The sequence below is a fragment of the Mycteria americana genome, chromosome 3, assembly GCF_035582795.1.
Source record: "Mycteria americana isolate JAX WOST 10 ecotype Jacksonville Zoo and Gardens chromosome 3, USCA_MyAme_1.0, whole genome shotgun sequence".
Taxonomy (NCBI): domain Eukaryota; kingdom Metazoa; phylum Chordata; class Aves; order Ciconiiformes; family Ciconiidae; genus Mycteria; species Mycteria americana.
This window is the reverse complement of record NC_134367.1, coordinates 42662608-42687713: the sequence shown is the minus strand read 5'-3', so window position 1 is coordinate 42687713 and position 25106 is coordinate 42662608. Positions and strand designations below refer to the sequence as shown.

At 37.0% G+C, this 25106-nt stretch overlaps 1 protein-coding gene across 10 annotated transcripts in view; it reads left to right on the top strand.

Annotated features, from left to right (window-relative positions):
• The window catches only part of MAP3K7 (mitogen-activated protein kinase kinase kinase 7), a 49405-nt gene extending 27098 nt beyond the window's left edge, over nt 1-22307 (top strand). For 5 of the 10 annotated variants that reach the window (XM_075498382.1, XM_075498379.1, XM_075498387.1 and 2 more), the window contains 6 exons: nt 1246-1326; nt 7738-7805; nt 13474-13582; nt 16427-16488; nt 17041-17156; nt 19225-22307. In XM_075498382.1, coding sequence (XP_075354497.1) covers nt 1246-1326; nt 7738-7805; nt 13474-13582; nt 16427-16488; nt 17041-17156; nt 19225-19405 — 617 coding nt within the window. In that variant the 3' untranslated portion in view covers nt 19406-22307. The remainder of the gene's footprint in view (nt 1-1245; nt 1327-7737; nt 7806-13473; nt 13583-16426; nt 16489-17040; nt 17157-19224) is intronic. The other 5 variants (XM_075498385.1, XM_075498381.1, XM_075498386.1 and 2 more) reach the window with 3 other exon arrangements.
• Nucleotides 22308-25106: the final 2799 nt, after the last annotated feature.

Here is a 25106-nt window from a genome sequence, read left to right as displayed (position 1 = left end):
TTGCTCTGAATAATAATTATTATTTCAGAATATTCTAAGATTTTTTTTTTTTTGTTATGACAGTAGGGTTTCTTTTTCTTGAAACAAAAGTATATATTGAACATACTAGGTTTTGGGGGTTTGTTTTGTTTGTTCTTTTGGTTTTGTTTTGTTTGTTTGTTTTTGTGTGTGTGTTTGGGTTTTTTTGAGAAATCGCTTCAGGCAGTAGTGGACTACTAGAAATTAGGTCAAACCCATCTGACCGCAACTTTTTCAAAAAGAGCTGAAACAACACTGTGTTGGTTTTGCTTTGTTTTTTAATCTTGTTAACAGTGTGACAGAAATAATATGCTGTGAACCTGAAAAAAATGGTGTGGCTGGGTGAGAATTGGGCTATTGTTAAGAGTAAATCAGGTCGAGAATTATTCAATCTTGTTCCATCTATCACTAGATTAAGTATAAGAGTAAATCACATAATGCACATCACCATTACTTAGTAAGTTTGAGATGGATATGCTGCAATGTTCTATCTTGGGGAGATGTATTCAGACTTTAAATGGGAACTACTTACCTTAAACTACACGAGTAGTAAAATAAAAATAAAAAATGTATAATTAGATTTTATTCCAAAGTATATAATGTTTCTTGAACATCATTCAAAAATGAAAACGTTGGTAGTGATATCCAGTTTGCAAAACAAAAAATCTTCACTAATAGGACAAAAGAATGGAAGGCAGGAATGATTGTCAGACATAGTAAGAGTAAGCATTTTTTCAGAGACAGATGAGATTTCCTTTAAAAGGAGGTGATTTAAAGAAACAGAAGCACCCAACTATTAATCTTGTTTATAAAATAGTTTGTACCCAACACTAAAGAGAAAATGTTATATAAGTTCAGGCAATCAAGAATTTATTCTGAATATATAGGTGATCTGAAATAATTTAATTTGTTCTCTGTTTGGATAATTACATTTTATTTTCCCTTCCTTGTTGCCATGCTGCTTTCTGTGTTTGACTTTTGTGTTGCTAACTATAACTAATTACACGGTGTTGTAATGACGGCTAGTTCTGCATTTTTTGCTTTTTAACAGTTGCTTTACTATGTGTAAGCATGAGTGGAAGGCAATGCAGTTTATTCTGCATGACACATTTTTGCATGAACTATAGTTTAACCAAGTTTATGAAAAATGCAGTATTAAGAATTTAATAATTTTGCTATTGCCATTTTAGTGTTTTGCATGTGTATTGTATATGTGTATTTTTTCAGCCTATTCCAAGCCTAAACGAGGCCATCGTAAAACTGCTTCATTTGGCAACATTCTGGATGTCCCTGAGATCATCATACCAGGTATCGCAGACCAGGTGAACGGGTCAATTGGTTAAGATGCCGGAATAATGATCAGACTGCTAAGAATACTTCTTGCTCCAGTTGCTGTAGGACAGAACTAGAAATTATCCCAATAATTTTTTCATAACGTCCCTGTAAAGAGGAGCATGATATTTTAGTACAAACTTACTTTTATCAGTAAAGGATTCGATCTTCTAGTTTGAATTTACTTTTATTGATAAGCAATTTTTTCCTTTATGATCTTGATGTTAAGAGTCATCTTATAGAGCAAAATTATATCTGCAGTCTTTTATTACAATCCCTCATTTGGTGAAAATGGACTTAAGTTGAAAAATTCCTGTCTAGGTAATTATCTTGCCCTGATCTTTGTTGTGTTTGAGCACCCATTTTTAATCTAATCAAATATTAGTAGAACAAAAAACTTAAATACATTATGTACAGAACTTCAAATCCACGTGATACTTGTGATTTAAAAAAAATTAACGCTTAATCTATGTAACTCTTATATTTGACTATGCTGTTCTAGAGCTAAAATGAGTCTGCAAGAGGTATTTCTGTTGTGTTTAAGTTAATGCAAACTAAAATTATTAGGAGATGCTTCTGACAGGAAGAAAATCAGTATAGTCGGGCACCATAGCTAGTAACTTCAATTGGGACTTTAATGAATAATTCTCATCTATCCCAAGTCTATAGTTAGCAGCATGTTGTTTTCCTTTCCCCTTCCTTTTTTTGCAGTCCAAGTGGATTGCTTTCTTTCATTTCATACTTCTCAAAGCCTAAAAATAAGCATAATCAATCCCAAACTGTGATAGGTATACCAGTAGTGGTATGCAAGTCGCTTCAAAATGATTTGTCAGAGGCAGGAGATGCAAGTAATAGTATCTACTGCTAATCTAGAGATCCATTAAGAACTGTGGACCCCCTACTCTAAATTTGTGTCATGTGAGGAAGTTTCCTTGTAAATCTTGACATTGTTTGGTATTTTAAAGTTGAATGCAAAAGATAATTTTGTACAAAAGTTTCTTTCAAATACCTTTATTGACATTTACATATAAAAATACAGAATGTCAAAAAGTAGATTCCAAAGAACAATAGCGCTACCCATGAAAAGAAAACCTATTTGCCATTGAGGCTAACAAATCGGCAAGAAAGTTTAGTAGCGTAGCTTTACACTGTAATTCTCAAACGGTCCTGGCCTGCCATGACACAAATGAAATCCTGAGAGAGCAAGGAAAGAGAAAGTAAAGAGATCTGTCAAGTTTTGCAGTGTCAACACACGATGACAGCCTGGTAAATAAGCTCTAGAAGCTAACTGTCTGTGAACACTGTCTGCATGTAACAGCACTGAGGCTTCCAAGAAACCTTGAAACTTTTAGAGAATAATTAAAAAGTCAGTGAAATGAAATGCCATGTCGTTTTCACAAAATAGATTGTACCAGTCTATTGGGTTTACTTATTTAGGCAGAGGAAGTCAATCAGATATTCTTCACCTGGACTATTTTAATTGAACTTGACAAGATGGGAATTCCAAGGTGAATTTTGAATAGATACGAGAGAAATAACAACCTGTAGAAATGAAAGAAGGTATAGGATCAAAGCAAGCATATTAATGAATTTTCTCAAAATTTACTCTTAAGGTGTTTAAGTCTTTGATAATGAAATTTCACTGTTAATGCTTTATCAGAAGTGACTATTTATAAAGAGGAGGATTAGAGTATCACAGAGGGTTAATTTTGTTGTGACTGGGGAAAGAAAAAATAGAAATAGGGTAAAATCCAGGGTCATGCACTGTGGGTCATACACTAGGAACAATTTCTTTTAATAAGATGACATGGGACCATAGCAAATGCATTCACATTAATCCCAGGTAGAATAAGCCACTAATGTAATGCAGTTATGAAAAAACTGTGAAAGCTTAGGGTTCATTTCCAGGAAGGATAAGGAAGCACTAACACTATTTACAGGCCCCTTGTTGAGGTTTAATCAGGAATTCAACATACTGTTCTGGGCAGCCATATAAAAGAAACATACATGCACTCTGAAATAATAGCAGTAAGAGCTACTAGGATGGTATGGAGAGTATAAAGAAGAATCTGAAAGCATAGCTTTTTTAGCCCACAAAATGAAAGCTGAGAAATAAATAATTATTTTCTATAGATGAATCTGCAGCTAAAGACTAGGAAGAGAGAACTGCTTAAGCTAAAAGACAGTATTGGCACTACGGAAAAAAAGATGTAAATTGTCTGCAAATAAGTCTGGGCTGTATATTAAAAGTTTTCTGCTTGTCAGAACAGCTTTCCCATAAGAATCCCAAGGCCAGAAAAAAAGAGATTAATCATTACGTGACAGGGATGTGATCATCTGCCCATAAACTAATTCTATTTATCTGTATACTTAAAGCAGTTATCCAAAAGTACCTTGCTCAGTTATTCCTTTAAAGACAATTTAACATGGCCTCACCTCTTTCCTTTCCTTACTCTCTCAGTACAAGGCTTTTAGCCCTGGCCTCTTAACACGCTTTTTTTCCCCCTTCTAGTTATACTTCCAAGACCCCCAGCCTGGCACCTCTGTCTCAGTCCCACCCCATTACATTCCTTAGCACTTCTGCCACATACCCAGCTCCTCCGACCTTCCCCAGGCGCGTCCGTCAGTGGGGCAAGCAGCCCATCTCCTGGGCACGTCTGTGGGGCGAGCAGCCCATCTCCGTCCTTGGGGCAGCACAAGTGCTGCCCGTCTGTGCCGCTGCCTGCAGTTCTGCTGAGCCCATGGTAAAGCAGCTGCTTGCCGGAGAGGGGAGGCACCAGGCAGGCATGTTACCATGAGTCAGCTGCTTTGGGGCAGGGCTATTTTAGAAGTATGAGTACTACATCTGCTATCATTGGGGGTTTTCGTAACGTGTTGCCTCAGCTGCTTTTCATCCATGAACTGATTATGCTACCGAGGTTGTAAGATACAAATTTTTATCAGTTGAAGGTAAAATGTTGCAGAAGTGGAAGTTTTTAATATGTATTTGCTCTTCTTTCTAAACAGGTCTAAATAAGGTGACTAGAACTTTCTTTCATTTAAGATGCTATTTTGTGTTACTAGCTTACAAAACTTGGGAAGTGAAAAATGGATCAACTAATTCCTTTTTTGTGTAACAACTTGGCAAATGAGTTTTCAGTAGTGGTATCCTGCAACCAGATAGCCAAGTGAAGTATCAATTTTCTTTTTTCAATTTATAGTATATATAATATATAGTATAGAAAATAAGCACCAACATTTTATTTTTTTATATATATGAAAAATAAAAACCTTACTAAGTAAAAAAGGCTTAAGTAGCCATATGTTTAAAGAACCAAACAAAAAAAAAAATCTAAGTATAGTTTGTAATTGATCGAGTAAAATAATCAGAACACCTTTTCAAAACAAACCAGTCAAGCAGCATTTAGCAAATATACCTTCAAGTACAGCCTTTTCTTCACTGGCAACATTAGACATCTCATGTATATAGCACGCATGCATTTGGCTTTGTAATTTTGTCATCTGAAACTGTGCCACAGCGTTAAGATTTTTATAGCATTGACACTGCATAAATGATTACTCAGGATAGACACATTTTGTTGAGTGTCTTTAGAAAGTGGATAGGAATTATAGATGCTTTAGGTCTGTAATTTTTCCATCTACTTTTGAAACCAATATAAGCCAGGAATCCCACCCTTGTCTCCCCAGATCACTTCATTCTTCTGGAATTCAGATAAATGTTTTAACTTCTAAAATGTCTTCTAGCACTGTTACATTCACTGATCATCCTGCACTGTGAGAGAGGTTTGGGTCTCGTAGGTGTGTAAGGAAGAGAGAGTTCTGTGCACAAATAAGAAAGTGTAAAAGGAGACGCAAGTATCTGTTAAAGGGCAGGGAGAAGAGTTCTTAGCTGGTCTGGATATTTGGCGGGGGGGGGGGGGGTGTGATAAAAAGCCTTAATAAGTTGGAGAGCTTGGTTTTGCTGGAGTATGTGGGGCAGCACATGATGGCAGTTTCCTGTTCCTTCTGAATTTCATTTTAGAAAATAAACAGTAGTATGTGAAATGGTTTTTTTGAGGCCAGGAAGTATGTTTGTGATGTTTGATTTTTAATCTTAAAATCCTGTAAACCACTAAAATCCTGACATAGTGCATCAAGCTACTGTATATTAACTTCTGTGCATTTACAAATCTCTTAGTTTTTATGAGAAAAAAATAGTTTTAAATGGACGTAGAGGTAAGAACAAAATCAAAACTGTGAGAGGAAACCATAGAGAAGTAGCAGTGGTCACTTCAAAATAAAGATTATATGTTGTATAGTATATTTTTCAATTGAAATTTGTCTTGAATCTGGAGCAATAAGTATTTGTTGAGTCGTAGTCTGTTTCTGCTTTGTCTAAGCTATTTGCCAGATGTCTGCAGTAGTTATACTAATTAAAATGGCATTGCCTAGTAGAGCTTGCTCTTCCCTCATGCTACTAACTTGAAGATATTTCATTTAAAGGTGTTCATTTATTACAACACAGTAGTTTTGGCCCCTCTTTCTCCCCCCAAGGCATTTTCTTTTCTTTCTTGCACCCCACCCTGATTATTTTAACATTTTGGCAGCCATGTTCTAATATTTCAGCAACACATGTGCCGGGTTCTTTAAATTCACAAATGTTGCTAATCTGAAATGAGAATTTCAGATATTTTTGCAAGCCTATTTCAGCTGAGCTAATTTTATAACAGTGTTGTTGAATGAAACGTGCACATAATTTTGTATCAGTCGTGGGTGGATCGCCCATATCTTGAATATTGAGATGAGCTATGGCAGCCAGATGAAGTATCCACAGCACAGAATTCTATTAAATGTATAATCTTGTTTGTTAAATGATTGGGTCGTAAAAAATACACTGCAAATCAACAGGTTCAGAAATTTTGACGTAGATTTGTCATTCACACAATCTCTAATATCAAAGTACTAAACACAATATAGCCATTGTTGCTTAGGTAAGTATATACTTTCCCTGAATTTCAGAAGCGAAAGATCAAGACCACAGAAAAGTTGCAATTCAAATTCATTTGTAGTCAGAGCAAAGAATATATTCCTGTTCTAGAATCCTTGATTTTCTTATATGCTTGTTTCTCATAGTACTTTCTATAAATTTTAGACTATAAAATGTCATGACAAATCGGTAAAGTGACCCTGAGAATTTTGTATTGCTGTTTTGTGGTAACGTGTTCCTACATGTAATATTTAAAGTACCTCTATTTAAAGATTTAAAGTATGATACCGTTAAGTGTATTGATTAATATTAAAGTAGTCTTACATTTTGGTAGTAACTGTTGCAAATCAAAACACCTGTCAAGCTAGGCTGTGGAGTCATATGGAAATGATGCTGGACAAGAAGTATCTAAAAGGTTAAAAACACGATGCCTGTGCCAGGGCTCGAGCGAGCTGGGTTGGCTGTTGCGTGCAGGGTCGCTGGGCGAGGGGCTGCCACGGCTGCAGGACATGTTTGAGATGCTCCCCTCCAGTAGCAAAGTTACGTAATGCAGAGCCAAGAGCAAGAATTTTGAGCATTGTCAGCTGTTACTCAGGACATTTTGGTGTTTCCTTTTGGACAGCTGACCTACTCTCAAGGGACAATATAAACAATCACCGTAATAAAAATCAAAGTAGCCAGGGAGATTCCGTTGCATAATCTCCTTTTATTTTTAAGGAGACTTTGTTTCCTGGAAATGCCTTTGATTGCGTGTCAGTGTTAAAATTTAAACTGTTTTATGTAGCTGTCACTGGTGGATAATTGCTAACAGGTGGAAGGAGAAGAGGAAAAGATTACAGCATTGTGCTCAGTAGGTTGATGGTGAGATGTGATTTAGCTGAACGGTCCCCTTTTCACACTTCTCAGAGCATGAGAATAGGACATGGGTTCGTTCATCTGAAGGAGACAAAGACCAGAAGGAAGCGCTTTTGCTTCTTAATTTTCATGAAGGGAGCGGCACACGGGCAGAAGTCCTTGCTGTGTTCCTTGAGCACGCCAAAGAGCAACAGGTTAAAGCTGGCAGCCTGTTATCTTCGCGGTCTAGCTTTTAGAAATCCCCATAACGTAACGCACTTGAAATAGATGTCGTCATCAGCTCCTGCCCCGAGTCCTAAGCCTGACCAAATACATGTGACAGAAGATGGTGGAGTAGAGTGCAGCAGCTATTCATATGGTAGGAGTGGTTATTGTATTAGGGTGTACTTTTTGTTGACAGGCCAGCATGTTTTGAGTTAAAATTCCGCAGCTGTCTCTCTCTCCCCCTCTCTCACTTTCTCTCTGTGGATTTGTACAAATTCCAAGCTCCTCTGCAACAGTCGCACCCTTCTTATTTTGTTCTGAATAGATTTCACTGGTTTGTTTTTGTTTTGTTTTTTTCCCAGCAGGAAACGGACAGCAGAGGCGCAGATCCATTCAAGATCTTAGTGTTGCTGGAACAGAGTCCAGTCAGGTAACGTCCTTCTCGTCTCCTTTATCTTTCAGTAAAGTCAACACCGAATCTGTACAGGGAAACTGGTCTGGAAATTTTCACCTTTGATGCTTTTGTAGAAATGATGTGGAAGCTTGGCAGACTGTAGTGTTGTTTGTATTGCATTTAAATGAGAATCCATGAGGGTAATCTGTGAATGAGTTCTGAATGTTTTCTGTATAGCTCATGCGGCATTTACCATTTTTATGTACACATAGATTTTGTGTACCACTTAATTTGGCTGAGGGCAGATGTTATGCAGGAAAGCCTTTTCACCTCTCTATATGTAGAAAACAATTGTAATTACTGCTTATGATTGTCTGAAGCAGTTACACATACATTAGACTCACTTTTTGCATAAAAATAAAAAGCATGTGCGTCAGTATTATATATGTATTTATTATCAATCTCTGAACCTGAACAGTAACTTACAGTAGTATCTCTCCATTTCTTGTGAAAGGTTTACAGGAGGGTGCTGTCACAAAGTTTTGTTTAAAAAAAGACTATCTCAATAAGGTATTTTATAATAACATAGTTTCTTACCTGGTATCGCAAGTGCCATGGTAACAGACACAGTGGTATGCTACATAAAATTGAAATTAAACTAAGAACAAATTAAACTAAGAACATGGTAAATGGGAAAAGCACAGCTAATGCTTCATTCAGATGTGTTTATTTTGTGGTTTTAATTGCTTCATTGTCTGTTTCAGTAATTCACAGAGGCTATTTGGTCATGAGTGTGAACTGGCAATTTTGAGATCCCTACTATTATTTGGATGTGGGAAACTGGAGCTTAGCATATTCATCAGGTTAATCAGGTTTCCATATTAAACAACCTACTGCAATAATCTAAAATAGGTGGCAGTTCTGTGGGTGTGCAGTTATCAGGGAGATCAACATTTGATCCTTCTTTAATTCTGTGGAGTCTGATAGCCACAGAAACCTCATCAATCTTTCAGGTATTAGCAGAATTTACTATGTACATCTATCAGAAAATAACAAATGAGTCTTAAATACATTTTAATATCTTCAGAGAAGACAGGTTTGTTAGAAAGAAATGAATCTGCAAAACTTAGAAATAGATTAGCCCATTCAGTTAATTGTAGAACAAAAACTCTGCAAGACTTGGGGGAAAAAAATTAAGTGACGGTACATCAATTATACCAAATTGCACAGATTGGTGTATGAATATATTTAATTATAGCTTTTTCTATTTAAAATTTTTCATTCTATTCATTTTAATGAATGGTTAATATTTAAAAATAGAGAATTTCAGCATTTACTTCGTATCTTAATAACGATTATAATGATCTTTCTTTGAAAGCTGTTGTACTGCTTGTATGGATGTTCTAGCTAAATTGTCCTTGTGACCAGGAGGATACAGAAAAGTGGTGGGTTTTTTTGTTTACCTCACCAATTTCTGATGAGGGTCTACAGAAGTACCAGAATCACATTTTACTTTCTTGCTTCTGGTAGTGTACATATTGGAAATCTAAGTGGAAGAATTATAATTACCTGCTTCTATCTTGCATTTTTTGGAAACATTATTGTAAAATCTGGAAAACATAATATTTTAACAAGCATGAAACATACACTTTGGAAGAAATTTTTGCACTGTCCATTTAAACAAATAACGACTTTCCATCCCCTTTTTGATCTGCTTAGTTTCAGCAGACTTTTCTGCTGAAACTAATGCTAATTTTTGACAAACATATGTTTGTATGTTTTTAAAAAAATAATTCTGAAAACAATGAAGAAAGCAAGCACAATGTAATTCTGGCAAAAGACTTAAGATTACTCTTTATGGGTTTCTAGAGTTCTGGACCTCACTGCCTTGAATTTTTATTAAAAATCTTGACCTGCTATCCGTATAAGCAATCTACTAGCCAAAGCAGAAGAAACATCTGTGACTAGCATAGCTCTGGTCAGTTTATCATATCTCCCCATATGCCCCATACCATATATAGGTTATCCTTTCTAATGTGAAAATCCCCTTCCCCCTCCCTCCCTTCATTGCAAACATCCTTCTTCCCCACATTCCATTCTCCTTTACACCCACCCTGCGGCGCAGCCTTCTTCACCGAGCCGCCATGGCACTGCGTGCCTCCGCTCCCACACCCAGCCCTTGTAAGCCCCTATCCCACTCAAAATTGAAGGATTGCCACGGTGCCACTTTTCTTTTTTTAACTGTTTGACTGACACACTAAAGCTGATCAGAAATCTTATTATTAAACATGTTTTTCCTGCAATTTGCCACTGTGTCAATAGAAAATGATTCTGTTAGAACTGCTTTTTTTAATCAGGAAGGTTTTTCCAATTCAGAATGGAATTTTTGTTAAGGTGGAAGAAAACACTGGACTTAGTAAATATACCAAAGTTTGGGGTGCTTACCTGAAAGGGTAGACCAAGAGTCTTGTCTCCCTGCTTAGCTGCTGGTCTGTTTTAATCTGGCCTTTTTGTGTATGTTTTATGATTGTAAGTATATTTTTATTTCTGTGTACCGTTAGAAGAATTTTTTGTGTGGTTTGTATGGCTGATGTTTACTGTGCTCATGTTGTTGAGACACTTAAGGCATTTTCCAGTATTGGTCTTACTGATGTTATCAACAGCAGACAGTAATAGTGCTTTGCAGATGATTTTACTACTCAACTGACCCTTTTACATCAACAGTTTAGATAGGAAAATATGCTAAGCCAAAGGTTTTCCATCATTGGATCAGCTGTTGGAGTGGTTCGGTGTTGAGAACATGTGTTTAAGTCCGATTTTTCACAGATTTCTAGTGCTTGGTGACCTTAGACTGGACCTTACTCCAAGTGAGTTGAACAGCACTGATGCAACCCTCTCTGTACAGTCAAATGCTACATTTCCACTTGTTTCCATCCGTACACTGTGATGCTCTATTCATTTTTCCACATAATTTTTTTTTTGCACTGAATTGTTTCTTCTGCCTTTCATTTCCCTGTACATGGATTTTAAAACATTGTATTGTTCCATCTGTCCAGCACTACTGCTCTTGCCTGAACACCTTTGTAACACAGAAACAGATGTGCAGACTCTGAACTGCAGCCATAAAAACTTTTGGGGGCTTGAAGGAACACAGCAAACCTTCTATTTAGACTGGATAGAGTCCTTACAGACTCTGATACTTTATACAGATACTGAGAAACATATTTGGCATAGTCGCTCAAGAACGGCAGGTTGTGATCAGATGCCTAGTAAGGTATCAATGTCCTTGCCTGCGTATCTTTTATTGGGTTGGTTGTTTTGACACATCATCCTTCACAGCGCTGTCATAATATCCAAACTACTTCTTAAACTTTTTTTTTTTTTTTTAATAACTGTTGCTGGGCCTTCATAACTCTTAGTTTACTTTGGAGTGGAAAAAAAAATTTAATATATTAAAGAAAACCGTGTAGCGTATTGAACAGTTGAGAAGCAAGGTCAGAATGCACATGCCCACATGTATGCAAGCTAAGTGTGATAATTTGGGGGATCTGATGTTATGCATATGAATCATTCTGTCCATGAGATTGTGAAATTGGTCACAGATACACGTTTTTTTTTTCCTCCCCCTTCACAGCAAGATAAAATCCACAGATGAGGAGATAAGGAAGCAGGGCTAGTAACGACGATTTCTTTAAATTGGGTTGCCCATTTAAATTAAACTTGAGGGGGGGAGTATTCCTCAGAGCATGCCAGCTTTTCAAGACTGTGGGTCTTTGAGAAATGGAAGCAAAGAAGCTAACGATGCCATGTGGGTTTGGCCACCTGGCAAAGATGATTTGAGAATAACCTGATAACAAGTCTCTTGAGCGTACCGAGATACCTGGAGGAAGCAAGGATGAAAGGATACCCATGAAAGGGTAGCAGAAACTGATTGCTAAAGAACAGTCACTGGCTTACCTGTCAGATGGGCTGGCATCCAGGAGGCCTAAAGCATCTCACTGAACACACGCTCAAACACAGGTGTTCAGTTTTGGGAACTTTCCTTGGACTTTGCAATGCTTTTTAGATATGCTTTGGGTATGAATCCTTCATTTCTATCTTTAGTAATTTTGTCTAAATAATGTTATCAAGGAAATGTTTTTTTTTTTCTGTTGATGGACCAAAACAATCTGGTACAGCAAGCAATCTAGTACAGCATTGAGAAGTTACTGTAACTAGAGTACTTCTCAAGTGCCCCTTGCTATCAACTGTAGATACTCAACAAACCTCTTTGCTTAAAGGACTTACACACTGTTAAAAGTGTTTGCTCTGTCTTCTGACCCTTCACATCAGCAGAGTGTGTTTATCATTCATATCTGAGGACACTGACAATAAGCAGTAAGCTCAGTGACTTAAACCTTGCTTAATGTCAACAAAGACTCCAGCACAAAAGCTTTTTCAAAATGTCTGATGCCATCATCCTGATAATATCATCCATTGGATTATTTCTACAATAGTTTATTGCCCTATTTCTGGCTACTAACATAAAACACTAAATGGTTAATAAAAATTACATAATGCAGTTGAAATAATGGATATTTCAGTGGAAATAATGGATATTTCAGTGTGTAGAATCTTGTTACTCTTTGGATTGTTACTTGACTGAAATCCTGGCTTTTAAAAATTAAATTAAGATAGGATATTTGGAAATTAGAGTAATAAAGAAATACAGTTTCCAGGTAATGTATATTTGAGTGCTTCTTTTGAAAAATAGGGGCATTTAATTAATAATTTCATGATAAATACACCATATTGAAAATAGTTGTATTTTAGTAGCATCTTTTCTTTTTACTTCATTTTTTTCCTGCGAAACTCACGGGGGTTTATAGTCTTAAGTCCTTTACTATGTTAATTTTATGTCAGTGAGGGGGTATATGAAATACAAGAATATGTATTGTAAATAATAATTCTGAAAAAGAAGCTCAGTAGAATAATGAAGTCTGTATTATGTTTTTGCACTTTGGTAAATGAAAGGATTGGAGGAGTCAAGCTGTACGTAAAGGAACTCCCTACAGAATATTGTTTTAGTTCTTAATTTGCTTTGTGAGAGGGAATGTACTCATTTTCTAATTGCTTTGCTTTAATTGATTGATCCTTTTTGATTAAACACTTTTTTCATGTTTTCTGAAGATGAATCACATAACCTCTGAGTTAACATAAGAACCATAAGCAAACTGTAGATTAATACGCTGCAGTGTAGTGCAGTTACTAATCTGCATTCCTTTAGTTGAATGTAGTTGCATTCATTGATTAAACGTTGGAAACAAACTTTATTTCTTCCTTATGTTATGAAGCTGCTAGATTTCACAGAATGGTGGTGTGAAAATTACTAGATATAGTGTAGCGCTTTTATATAAAGATCTTGAGCACATTGTTCAGCACCGCTTTTTATTATGCCGAATAGCCAAATTATAGCCATTTCTTTTTATACGGTAAAGATGGAATAGAAATGGGGATGAAATTATCCCTGCAATGCACATAAAGTTTATCAAACTATCAGGAGAGCTTTCAGGGTAAAAGCTTGGGGAGGAGGGTATTTGGGAGGATTATAGGTTCAGGTTTCTTCACATTTATTTTTCATCTTAATAATGTTTTTTAAAATGAACACTTGAAAAAAATCTTCTGCTAACTTGTCGTTTTATTTTGCTTTCTTTTATAATTTCAGGAGAGTAGAAACAGCAGTAGATCATCTAGTCCTAGTGTGAGAATGATCACTACCTCGGGACCAACCTCTGAAAAGCCAACTCGTAATCCATGGACACCTGATGATGCAGGTAATCCTTCATTCATTAGTTAACTCTTTGCCTGTAAAAAATATAAAATATTTATTTGATTATGGTGTGGGGTGTGTGCCTAGACATTAACAAAATTAAGCAGTGAAGGTCACAGTCCATTTTAGTTCTGCTGGAATTAAATCATTACATTACTACTTTGTTTTGCACACTGGCTTTAAGAACTTTTTTATATAGATTATATTAAATTACATAAACTTGTAAGCATTTTGCTTGTAAGAAAGTACTGTGCATATGCAGTGATAGTAGTATTTAATGCAGATCTTTTAGCACCAGTTTTTGACTGTAGTGTGGTTTTGGGGAATTAGGGGAATAGACATCTTAGAGCATTTTAGTCTTGTGCATTTGTATTATGAATGCACAGTTAAAGCTTTCATTGCTCTGACTTCTGGAATAAAAAGCTATGTATGTGAGTATCAGCTGGAATACATTAATTCTGTTTATCTGTGTTGTAGTTTTGCTTATGCAGAATGTACAGGTGCACACAATCTTACTGTTTTTAAATGAACTAACATAAGTGTGTCTGCAGAAGTGTTGTAAATACTTCTACTGTAGCATCACTGTTCTTTTGTTATGAAATAGGATTAAGAATGAACATAATTTAATAGTTGAATTCAGTTTTAAAAGTCATAATGCATTCCATTATGAAAAGAACCACTACTGGACTGCATGAAAACAATGGATCCCACAAATTCCTTTTTAGAATATAAATAAGAATTACATTTTAGTTACGGAAATGTACATGTTGAATCTTAAACTTAGTCTCAAGCTGGTACCTCATAGTGCCTCAAATTCTGAAATCTTTTTCTTGTGATCTGTTTCATCTTTGGCTGATCAGACTCTTTCATTCTTTTCCTGTAACCAACTGCAAAATGGAAACTCACATGTGGGACTGACTCTTGCACAAGCACATATATATATATACACACACACACACACATATATGTGTGTGGGGGGGTATATGTGCACACTTGTATTTTACCAAATATAAGGTGATTCTGTATGCAAGATATGTACTTTTTTTTTCCCTGTTTTAGTGAAAGGACGGCAACATACTCTTATATTTTGCTTCTGTGCTTTCTTCTTTCTGTCCATTGTCACTTTGCCTGATGACACTCTATGCCTTGTCACTCATAATTTCCCAAGGCCTTGCCCACTGCCACAGCCCACCCTGTGCCCTCTTTTGTGTAGCATGGGTCCTGAGTTGCTTTAGGCAGTGAGCACTTACAGGAATTGCTGCCTCACACGGAAGCAAGCTCTTACCCAATCAATAGTTCATTGGGAACTGAAAGTTGCTGATCATATGCCAGTGCAAAGGCAGTTTGTCCCAAGTCTTTGGCCTTAAATGCAGCACAGTACTAGAGCTAAAAGTCAGGTCCATTTTCTGGCCCACAGAAATCCCTCACCTTATACTCAGGTAAATACAGAATGTACCACATGTACATTTTCTCTTGTTAGGTTTATGCAGTCCATGAGCAAAGAATTGTTTGAATTGTTGAGAGAAATAATTTTAGTTTTCTGTAAAAGAGGGTACGTTTTTTAAGTTAATGAGGCAAAAATGATAAAATGAGGATGCAGCTGAATCTGGTCAATCACAGGAAAAGTTACAGTTCTGTGACAGAGTGCTGAAATGCTCAGGAATGTAATCTGAAGTATTTTGCATGTATGGATGTATTTGAAACATTGCAATAATTCCTTTGCTGTAGCAGTATTCCATATATGGCAATAGTCTAATGTAGGGAAAGACTTTTTATATTGTTCTCATTCAAGATACTGTGGTGATTAAGTGTCTGGTTTTAGGGTTGTTTTCTTTTTCTTTTTTTTTTTTTTTTACCACCTTCCAGTTTCCTTACAAGCATACACTTAACCACTTTTTCTCCATTCCCACCCTCTTATTTCTGTTTCCTTTTGAAGCTGCTCTTGGAGATAGCATAGTCTTTGAGGGCAACACCTTAGTTTCTCTACCACGACTACTCTGTGGCAGGTGCTTTTGGGGTATGGGTAAGCAGCCCCTTTTTTTTCCCACCTACCCTCCTCCATATAATCCACTAGTAGCAATAATGCAGCTATAAAATCAGTAGTTTCTCCATGTGTCTTTACTCCTATGTCTCTTAAAGCTTAACAGTAACCTTGTGATCCCCAGATTATGGGCTACCGAAAGATAGGATCTATAAAAATTCAGAAACATGTTAAATCTGGAATGAAAGCACTAGGGAAATCCAGAGTAACTGCAGTGTAAGAAGAGAGCAGCCAGGCCCAGGAGATAGATTGGTTATTGGGTTCCTTCCTGCCCACAAAGTATCTCTATAGAGCAGAGAAGATGCCCTAGAGCATGTTGTGAGGAAGATACTTACAGACCTCACTGGGAGCAGGTTTCAAAACTGAGCAGGAGGTTGTGCTTATTTTATTTTGGCAGACCTGGTTTGCACAGCTTCTAATTTTAAAATCATTAGATGCATGGGCTGGCTGGCTGATCCTTCATAAACAAGAATGAAATGGCAATTTTTTTATAAATAGAGAACGTGATTGCAAACTGTACAAAAATAGTATTTTTAAAAGCTGTATGCTGTTACATGGGTTCTAGAAGCGTAGGATGATAACCTCAATCTTTATTTCTTCTTGGTGTGATAGACCATACTTTTTAAGTTCTTAACTTGATCAGAAAAACAAAATTATTCATCTGCCTTGGGATTGGAATGCTGCTATTTCCATTTGCCTTTCCACATTCAGATTGTGTATTGTGAAATGACTTAGAATTCTTGTTTTTGTCCTACAAGAGTAGAATTAACTCTGAAAATATATTAAAATTTCTTGGTATTGTTACAGAGACCAATGGGTCAGATAACTCCATCCCAATGGCATATCTTACATTAGATCATCAGTTACAGGTAATAAACATATGCTTTATTAGATTCTTTATCTTGCATTTCATTCTAATGTGTGAATTTTGGGCTGCAAAATATAGTGCCGCATATTTACCTGTGTTTATATTCTGTCTAACTTTTTTGACCAAGGCTAAAAAAATATATTATGTAATCTGAGATTGGTTGACTCAGATTTGATCAAGCTATTAAAAACAAGCCCTGGGAAACATGATCCCTAAAACTAAATGTAAGCTGAGTTTGACTGTCAGAATAAGACATTATTTGCTTGAGTGTTACTGAATTAAATTGTTGTATTCACTACATTTGTTGTGTGTGGGATTAAACACTACTTTGATTTTTGTGACAGAGAGAGTATCAGATTAATAACTGCAGATTTGAGATTTGAGTCAACTTGGACATCAGTGCAGTAACATTTTCCAGGGCATGGTTTAACACTTATTTTTAAAAGCTTACTGGTTTTTAAAAGACGTTATAAATACACTGCAGAGACATTCTAACACACTATATACTAAGATATCAGTTCATTAGTTTTTAACATGTCTGATTTATTTTCAGCCTCTAGCACCATGCCCAAACTCCAAAGAATCTATGGCTGTGTTTGAACAGCACTGCAAAATGGCACAAGAATATATGAAAGTTCAGACAGAAATTGCATTGCTGTTGCAGAGGAAGTAAGTGAAATGCATTTAACCTTTTCTGGTCTTCTGTATGTTTCTTATACGAAGTCTGTAATCTGTGACTGTTATTTCTGGCTTTATGAAGTAACATTGCATAGGGCATAATTATTTTCCAGCCTTAATCTCAGAGACACTGAGCTGCTCAGTACAGGTGAGATATTTAGAGCAGGTAATTGAAAGTTTTCATCAATATCAAGACTCTTCTTCTGGACAAGCCCTACTTTAAAGTGTGTGGCACATCTGTGTATGTAACATACTAGTAACGTTTGTTTGTATCATCTCAAATGAAAGACCTGGACTGTTGAGGAACCTTGGAATTTTATTTCCAATGCTGTCCAGTAGAAGATTTTCAATTGTAATTTGTAGATAATCACTTGGATAATGGATTACAGCGTTTTGAGTAATATGTCAGTGTTACTCGTTTTGCAGTTAGTTTTTATCTTATATCTGACTTTTGTCAATCATCGCATTTACAACAGTATTATCAACACACATCTTGTGGTTTTCTACCAGGAGTTTAGGACCTAATACTTAAAAGCTGTTATGTACCTTCTTATCCTTGTGCACTAGAAATAAATTCTTTCTTCTTACATTGTGTGCACATATAAATGAAGCAACTGCAGTTATTGTTGCATTAGAGCCAAAGCTACTGCTGATTCAGAACTTCCGTTTGCAATACGTTCTGTTGTGTTCTGCTTCTCATCATTTCTGTTTCCTGATGCTGGGGAGCAGTTCTGAGAGGTCATACGTACTCCCGTGCTAGACCAAGTAACCAGCTTGTTACCCACCAGTGTCTGAGCCACTGCAGGCAAGCGGTTGTTAGAGTAGCTTGCCTTGGTGTTTGTGGAATAGCTAATGAGAAAAATGTGTGTATAAACCTCTTGTACATTAGAAATAGCACACAGAAGAGGGAAAAAAGCTACTGTAAGATCTACCTCCTATCATCTATTCACTTTTGGCTTAGCATCCTGAGAACAGGGTTTTTTTGGGTTTTTTTTCAAGTGCAACTAGAATTTTTAGACTTCATGAGGAGATACTGAAGCTAGTGTGAAGATCTTCATTTTGGTTTTATTTCTGTTGTCCCTAAGGGTCAATAAATTATATAAAAATGTGTTTCTGTTTGAAAACTGTTAATTCTGTACCTTTAGATTCCTACTTTATCTTTTTTTCTAGGAAGTCTGCATACACATTTTTCCCAAACAGTTTTTTCTTAGTCAGAACGTAATTGCCCATAGGTGTTAAAACAAAAAATATTATTGTGATTGATGAATTTAATGCTGGTTAAGGTAGTTACTAGTTCAGCCTTTATAGGATGATTAAGTTTTCTTTAACTCTAATTACAAACCATATGGCAACAATTAATTACCGTTAACTTTCTCCTCTACTATTTTGTTGCTAAAATATTGCTGGCAGCTTGCCTTCTTGTCACCTCATAAACAAACAGTAAAACAAACTGCTACATCAGTTTTGCAGGATCATTTATAGCAAGTTTATCAGTGTTTTTGTTCCTCTAAAATTGTTGCTAAAAAACGTATTGAACACTTATGGCATAAATTAAGTGAAATGACAGTTACAAAAATAATTTCCTTGATTCTGCTTTTCCACTGCTTTAAGAAGTTCAAGTCCAAATAGAAAACAGCACTTCACTAAGAAGTGACAATTTTGTCTTTTACGTTGCCTTTTGAGTTTTTAAATGTACATACAGTTCAGCAAAATTAGAGTGGAATATATTTATGAAATTCTGTGTGGATCCTTAGATGTTTTACTGTGACCTGTAGAACTACATCTGAAAGACATTATATAAAGGACAATTTTAGAGATTAAGGCTATGGCTTGCAGCTATTTTAAAGTTTAAATGTGGATTTGATTTGGAAGGTAATTTTTCCCCAGACTGCAGTAAAGAATAAGATTTTTTTTGTCAACTTTTTTTTTTTTTTGCACAAAATATCACCAGCCATGAGTTCAGACTGATAATCAAATACTGATTTGAAACACATGAAATCATCTACACAAAAATAGTTGATTATAAATGACAATTACTTTTTTATTATTATTATTTTAGACAAGAACTAATAGCAGAACTGGACCAGGATGAAAAAGACCAGCAAAACACATCCCGTCTGGTACAAGAACATAAAAAGCTGTTAGATGAAAACAAAAGTCTTTCAACTTACTATCAGCAATGCAAAAAACAATTAGAGGTCATCAGAAATCAGCAACAGAAGCGGCCAGGCACATCATGATTTCCTGGGACCTTTCAAATGAAAAATATGCACAGAAAAGACTGATATTTTTTTTATTGTTATTATTATCCCTTATTATGACAACTCATGAGTGTTAGCTTCTTGGTGTGATCTGTATTTGTCTGCTACACTTAACAACATTTAATTTTCTTTTTCCTATGGTGGACATCCAGTTCAACAGGTTAATTGAATAAGGTGAGAAAACAGTGACTTGAATTAACCAACAGCCCTCAGTTTAAAGCAAGAACAGTGGCTGTATGCATGCTCCTTGTGTGAAGGCTAGCCTAACAAGTGTTAAAGTGGCTGCTGAATTGTAAGATCTTGTTTTTAGTTTTCGGTGTTACCTCCATAAGAGCAAAACAAAAACTTCCCTGTTTAAGAATGGTTTTGTTCCAGTGGCTCATCTCAAACTATTAATATTATGATTATTTTCAGGACTTAAACATGCACCAAGCTGCAGAGGTGATGTTGGCTGACCAGAATAATTCATGATGCATTAGTGATGCCTTTTACCTGTAGACGTAGTGTATTTTTTCCACATGCAAAATGGTAGGCAAACTGATGGTCCTTGGTTCAGTGCTTGATAGCCCTGCATTTTGACTAATATATTTCTTGTAATCTTGCATTCATAAAATATTTGAAGTAAAAGGCTGTATTTTCTTTACTTTCTTGGGGGGAATGACAATGCAGTTTCATTTGGTTACTGGGCAAAAGTTATGAAGGTGATTCACTGGGCAAAGCTGGTCCCTTGTATAAAAGAGAAAAAAATCAAAATGTGTGAAAGTGTGTTTTAAGGCTTTAAAGCTTTTGTCCTTGTAGCATCTTTGGAAGGAAATTCAGAAGGCAAATTAATACAAAACTTTAAATACTTGCTCTGTTTATATCACTTCTTGGATTTTTTTTTTTTTTCTTACAACTTATTTGCTGAAAAGCATTTACCATAAATGTAAATAAGTTTGTTTTAGATAGGGAGAGAAGGGTTTGGGGAAATGAATTTATTTTAAATAGCAAATTACGAAATGGAGTTGAGTATGCAAATAGCATAAGCTATTAAGAAAATGAGGGAAATGGCTTAGATCTCCATCAGGAATCTCAGTTATTCCACTCATTTGAACATAGTTCAAAGCAAGTCCATCAGAGAATGCCTGCTGCCTTTGTGACTCAAGAATTGCATTTAACAAACTCAAGCAGAATATGTAATGATCAGTGTCATTATTTACCATTATTACATGGGAGAAAATAACTACTTGTTTACATTGCAGATTGATTATTTGGATTATGAATTAACTTTTAACTGGTACAAAAATGAGGCACTTCTAAATATAATGAGAAATTATTCTTTACATAAGCTCTTGGCAAACTCGGTTGTGGGCAGGGTTTTAATAACACTCTTTTGCAAAAGGAAAATAGAAAATTGAAGTTTAGCTGCTGAGCCCTCAAAATATAAGAGAAGTAATCTGAAATTTGACTTGGGCTTATTTCAAAAGAATAATTATCCATAAAAGCCCATGAGCAGAACTTGGAAAAACGTTAAGGGTAAAAACCTCACAGTATTTTTCTCTTCCCCTTCCTGCCTACCTGATAACAAACATTAATACTATTGTGCTTACCTGTGAACAACAAAGATGACGAACAGTTTACTGAACAGTGTCATCCTGTCTTGAAAATAAATCTATGGTTGGCAAACCTTTGGGAGTTAGAAACCCTTCCCTCATTTTATTTAAATAAAGGAAGGGTTATCATTCCCAAAACCTTAGCAGATAATTTGATTAGTTAGCTGAAACTGATATTGGGATCAACTTAAGGGCACACATATTTATAGCAAAATGTAATTGGCAGGGAAAATAACTGTAGTAGTAGGAATAGCACAAGTTATCCAAAGCATTGCTGTTCACATACATCTGTCCATCTACCAAAATGGACACACTTGGTGACCAGCAGCTTACTTAACATATGCTGAAGCATGAAGTAGAGCAGCGTAAATACTAATGCTCAACTTCAGATGCATGGTTGGTAATTGCATACACAAAATCATTTCCCAGGACAGTTTTTACAGTTTGCCTTGTCATAAAACAGATACACTTAAGGGAAATCAGTATTGTATATGAAAAGTCACTTTATGGCAAAGTTTGAATAATGAAGGTGAATGCAGTGCTAACTTAATGGTACATAATACAAAAGTCTGTTCTAACAATTGCTTATGACTTTTCAATGTTTACATTAAAAAGGGTCTCAGACTGTAAAATAAGTACTGTGCTACCATGCACTGTTGAACTCTGCTCCATTCAACAGTTAGGTTATATTGCTCTTCTAATTTTCAAAGGGAATTTGGAGTTTCACCTTTTGCCTTCAAATTGTCCCTTTCTTATTTCCACCAAAAATTTAAGAAGTATTTGCCCAAATTTCTCAGTGAAGTGTTCTGTGTGGCAAAACCTATGTATCATTAAAAAAAAAACCAAAAAACCACAAAATTATAAGGGTAGAATATAGTGGTTTGGGCTAAGAAGAGTTTAACAGCTTAACTTTCAGTGACCTGTATTATTTTCGTAAGGCTCTTGTTTTAAAGTTGTTTACAAATGTACTTTTATTTTTCTGTTAAACCATCTGGAGTGTTCGGGAATTTTTTCATGTACTCTCTTGTCCAGTTAAAGCTGTTCCTCTAATAATGGAGGTGAAACATCTAGTTTTGTCTGGGCACTGCTTTCTCAGAAGAGGTAACAGGCTCTGCTTTTTGTTACAGTATGTGTTCTGTAAGATATTGTGTAATTGAAAGTATGCTTCTGTACACTGTGCAGTTCCGCCAAAAATCCTTTTTTTAGGCTTTTTGGGTTTTTTTTTCTGATGAGAAGTTGAAGATTGTAATTCAAAACTTGTACATAAAATGGTGAATGATTTCATATGATTCAGGAATGAGCAGTGTGGCTTTCTGCTACAGGGTTTTATTGCGCTGTCAGGAATCTAATTAATAAAAGCTGAGAGACTTCCACAAACATGTAGTAATGCCCCAACGCTTGCCAGGGCATCCTTGATCTCCGATGGAATCCCACACGGGGTGGGGGATAATCATCATGCAGTTGTTCCCACCGCCGAAAGAAAATTCTTCTGCTATTAGCTCTTCCCTTCCTGTGTGCAGAAGTAGGGTGTAGGATGAATAGTCCTACTCATAACTGAGTATCAAGATATTTTAAGAATGCCACATCTTTCATAGGGATGTTCCGCAAAAAGATGAGCGCTTGTCTTTTGTTGTTCAGTTTGGACAAATTCCATTCCCTGGAACTGCTCTATTTTGTTCATAATGGATTTTACTGCTTGAGAGTTTCCATTGCCATACCACAGACAGAGACAACCCCTTAACTGTCTCCTTGCCTCTGAAGAACACAAAATCGTGCTTCAGGTCTGTTCTGAGCTGCTTTGAACAACTTGGCTGTTTCAGGTGCCCTGCTCAAACCTGCAGGAAAGTTTGAAAGGATAAGGGCAAAAAAAGGTGCGGCACACTCAACCCCTCAAAATACAAATTGCCCTGTGGTAAACTGGTTGAAGAGGAGGATCTTACCAAAGTAAGCCTATGTACGTGTACACGCACACATATACACAGTTAGGTACTTATGTGTATAGGTGTAGAGAGCTGTATATATCAAATCAGAACGGATGACTTTTTACTTCCAAAATCTGAGCTTTCTGTAGTTAGCTTTTATTTACTTTCGTAATGTCCCTAGATGAGTGGTGCTCTAAGCCTGTGAGGATCAAGTTCTGTAGAGACAGATAAATACAGGTGTGTGTATGTGAGAGTGCATCGGTTATTTTCTGTGCCCATGTAACTCTTTTCTACTTCTTGCAGGGACAATTCAGATCTCCCACCGCGCTTGGACAGATTTGCTGCAAATGTTTTGACTTTGAACCTACATCCTGACTCTGGTCATGGAGGGGTACTTAATGAAAGAGCAAAACTGAATTTAGACCAAATACTTTAAATTTTTAATTATTGATAAAATACTGTCTTAAAATACTTAAAGAGCACTGCTAATCCTAGAGCTTTAATGTAAACAAGCATTAATGAAAAAAAGGTTTTTATTTATAGCTGTGTGCCTTACACTAAGTAGCTAAAAATTTGAGATACTCCAAATGATAAAAAAGGCTTGTGTTCACATAATATACACATGCTTTGTCGCTACTCCCCTTCTAACTTGGATAAAGGCAGCCCAGCTACTCTTACGTGTGGGAACTGCTGCCTTTTACAGATGGAAAGAGAGGAGCAGATCGTTGCACTGTAAGAAGTTAAAAGCATATCCAGCCTTGTGAAGCAAAAGGCACTGGGAAGAGGCAGACCTGGAAGTGGGTGGAGTGGAGCCCCTGCCTCCTTGGTGTGGGGCCACAGCTCGTCACCAGTGCCGGGGGAGATGGGGGGTGACGCGGTGCCCCCCGGCTGGGGCTCCCTAGCAGTACGCAGGCTGCAGCGGCGAGCGTTGGCTTCCCTCGCACCTCTTCCTGCCCTTAAGCAGGGGGTGCTCCCTGCGTAAATACGAATCCACTAGCGCTGACATGCGGACTGGTGGCAATGCAATGGTCTCCCCTTTTCCCGTCCATGCTTTTCCCTCCCGCTGGCGTTGAACGGGTGGAGCAGCTGCACGTAGGCTGCTCTCCCGTGGTATTTAGGCAGAGGACCGAGGAGTGACTTGCATTCATATAACCTATGGGCTCAGTACGTGGGATGGGACAAGATTTTAGCTTATAGCAGAAAATTAGAAAAAAATCCTTAGTTGGAGGAGACTTGAAGATCGTATGATGAGATGGGTATGCCCAAGAGCTCTATCTGGGTCAGTTCCTCTCCTTTTTCATGAGGAGCAGCAAGGTGGACTTCACCTGTTGGGCCACCTTTGAGCAATGTGCAAAGCCACCGTGACTGTCCTGGTAGCTCCTGCGGCGTGAAAAGAGAGGGGTGGCCAAAAAGCTGCTTAAGAAAAGGAGGAGAGCTGTTTGCACTGAGCCTTTTATGCAGCATTGCTGGTGTCAGTACAATATACGTTTAAGACTACTCAGATTCCCTTCCAAAACCAGGCAAAGTTACAAAGATGAGGCTAAGAGAGGGAATAAATTGTCCTGTCATCTGAGGACGTCCGTATTTGCCAAGCCGTCGCTGCAGAAGCGTTCCTGTGAATGTCTTTGTTCTCCGAGGCCCCAGAAGAGCCTGCCTCTGCCCCTCACCGGAGGACTCCTCGAACAGCTGTCTCCAAAAAGTTAAACCTGGTACGTGCAAATCAGACTCTTATTAAAGTTTCTTACATCATCATTAGCAACGTGGCTAGAGCATAGGCGGGAATTGTTCGTGACGTAGGAGGTGAAGCTAATTTAGCTCAGCCTCTGAGGGCTGCCTGGGGTCTGCGGAGCTGCTGGGCACAAACTGCTTCTGTCAGTAAAGTGCTCGGGTAGGACCTACGAGGCAGAGACGACACAAGGAGCCGTTTTGGTCGGTGCAGCTGTGCTTTACATCAGAGCACAGGGCCACCGTGGCTGAATGCCAGCGAGAGCTGTGCTGCTGTTTTTCATTAGAGGTCATTAGCCACCACTCCAGGTGTCCTTGAGTGCTAGCAGACACCGAAGCTGTAGCAAAGTGTGAGGTTTAGGGTGATCTTTTTATGCTCATAAAAACACTAGGTACCAAGAGATGGCTGAGGAGGGATTTGCTTTGGGGGGGAAAAAAAAA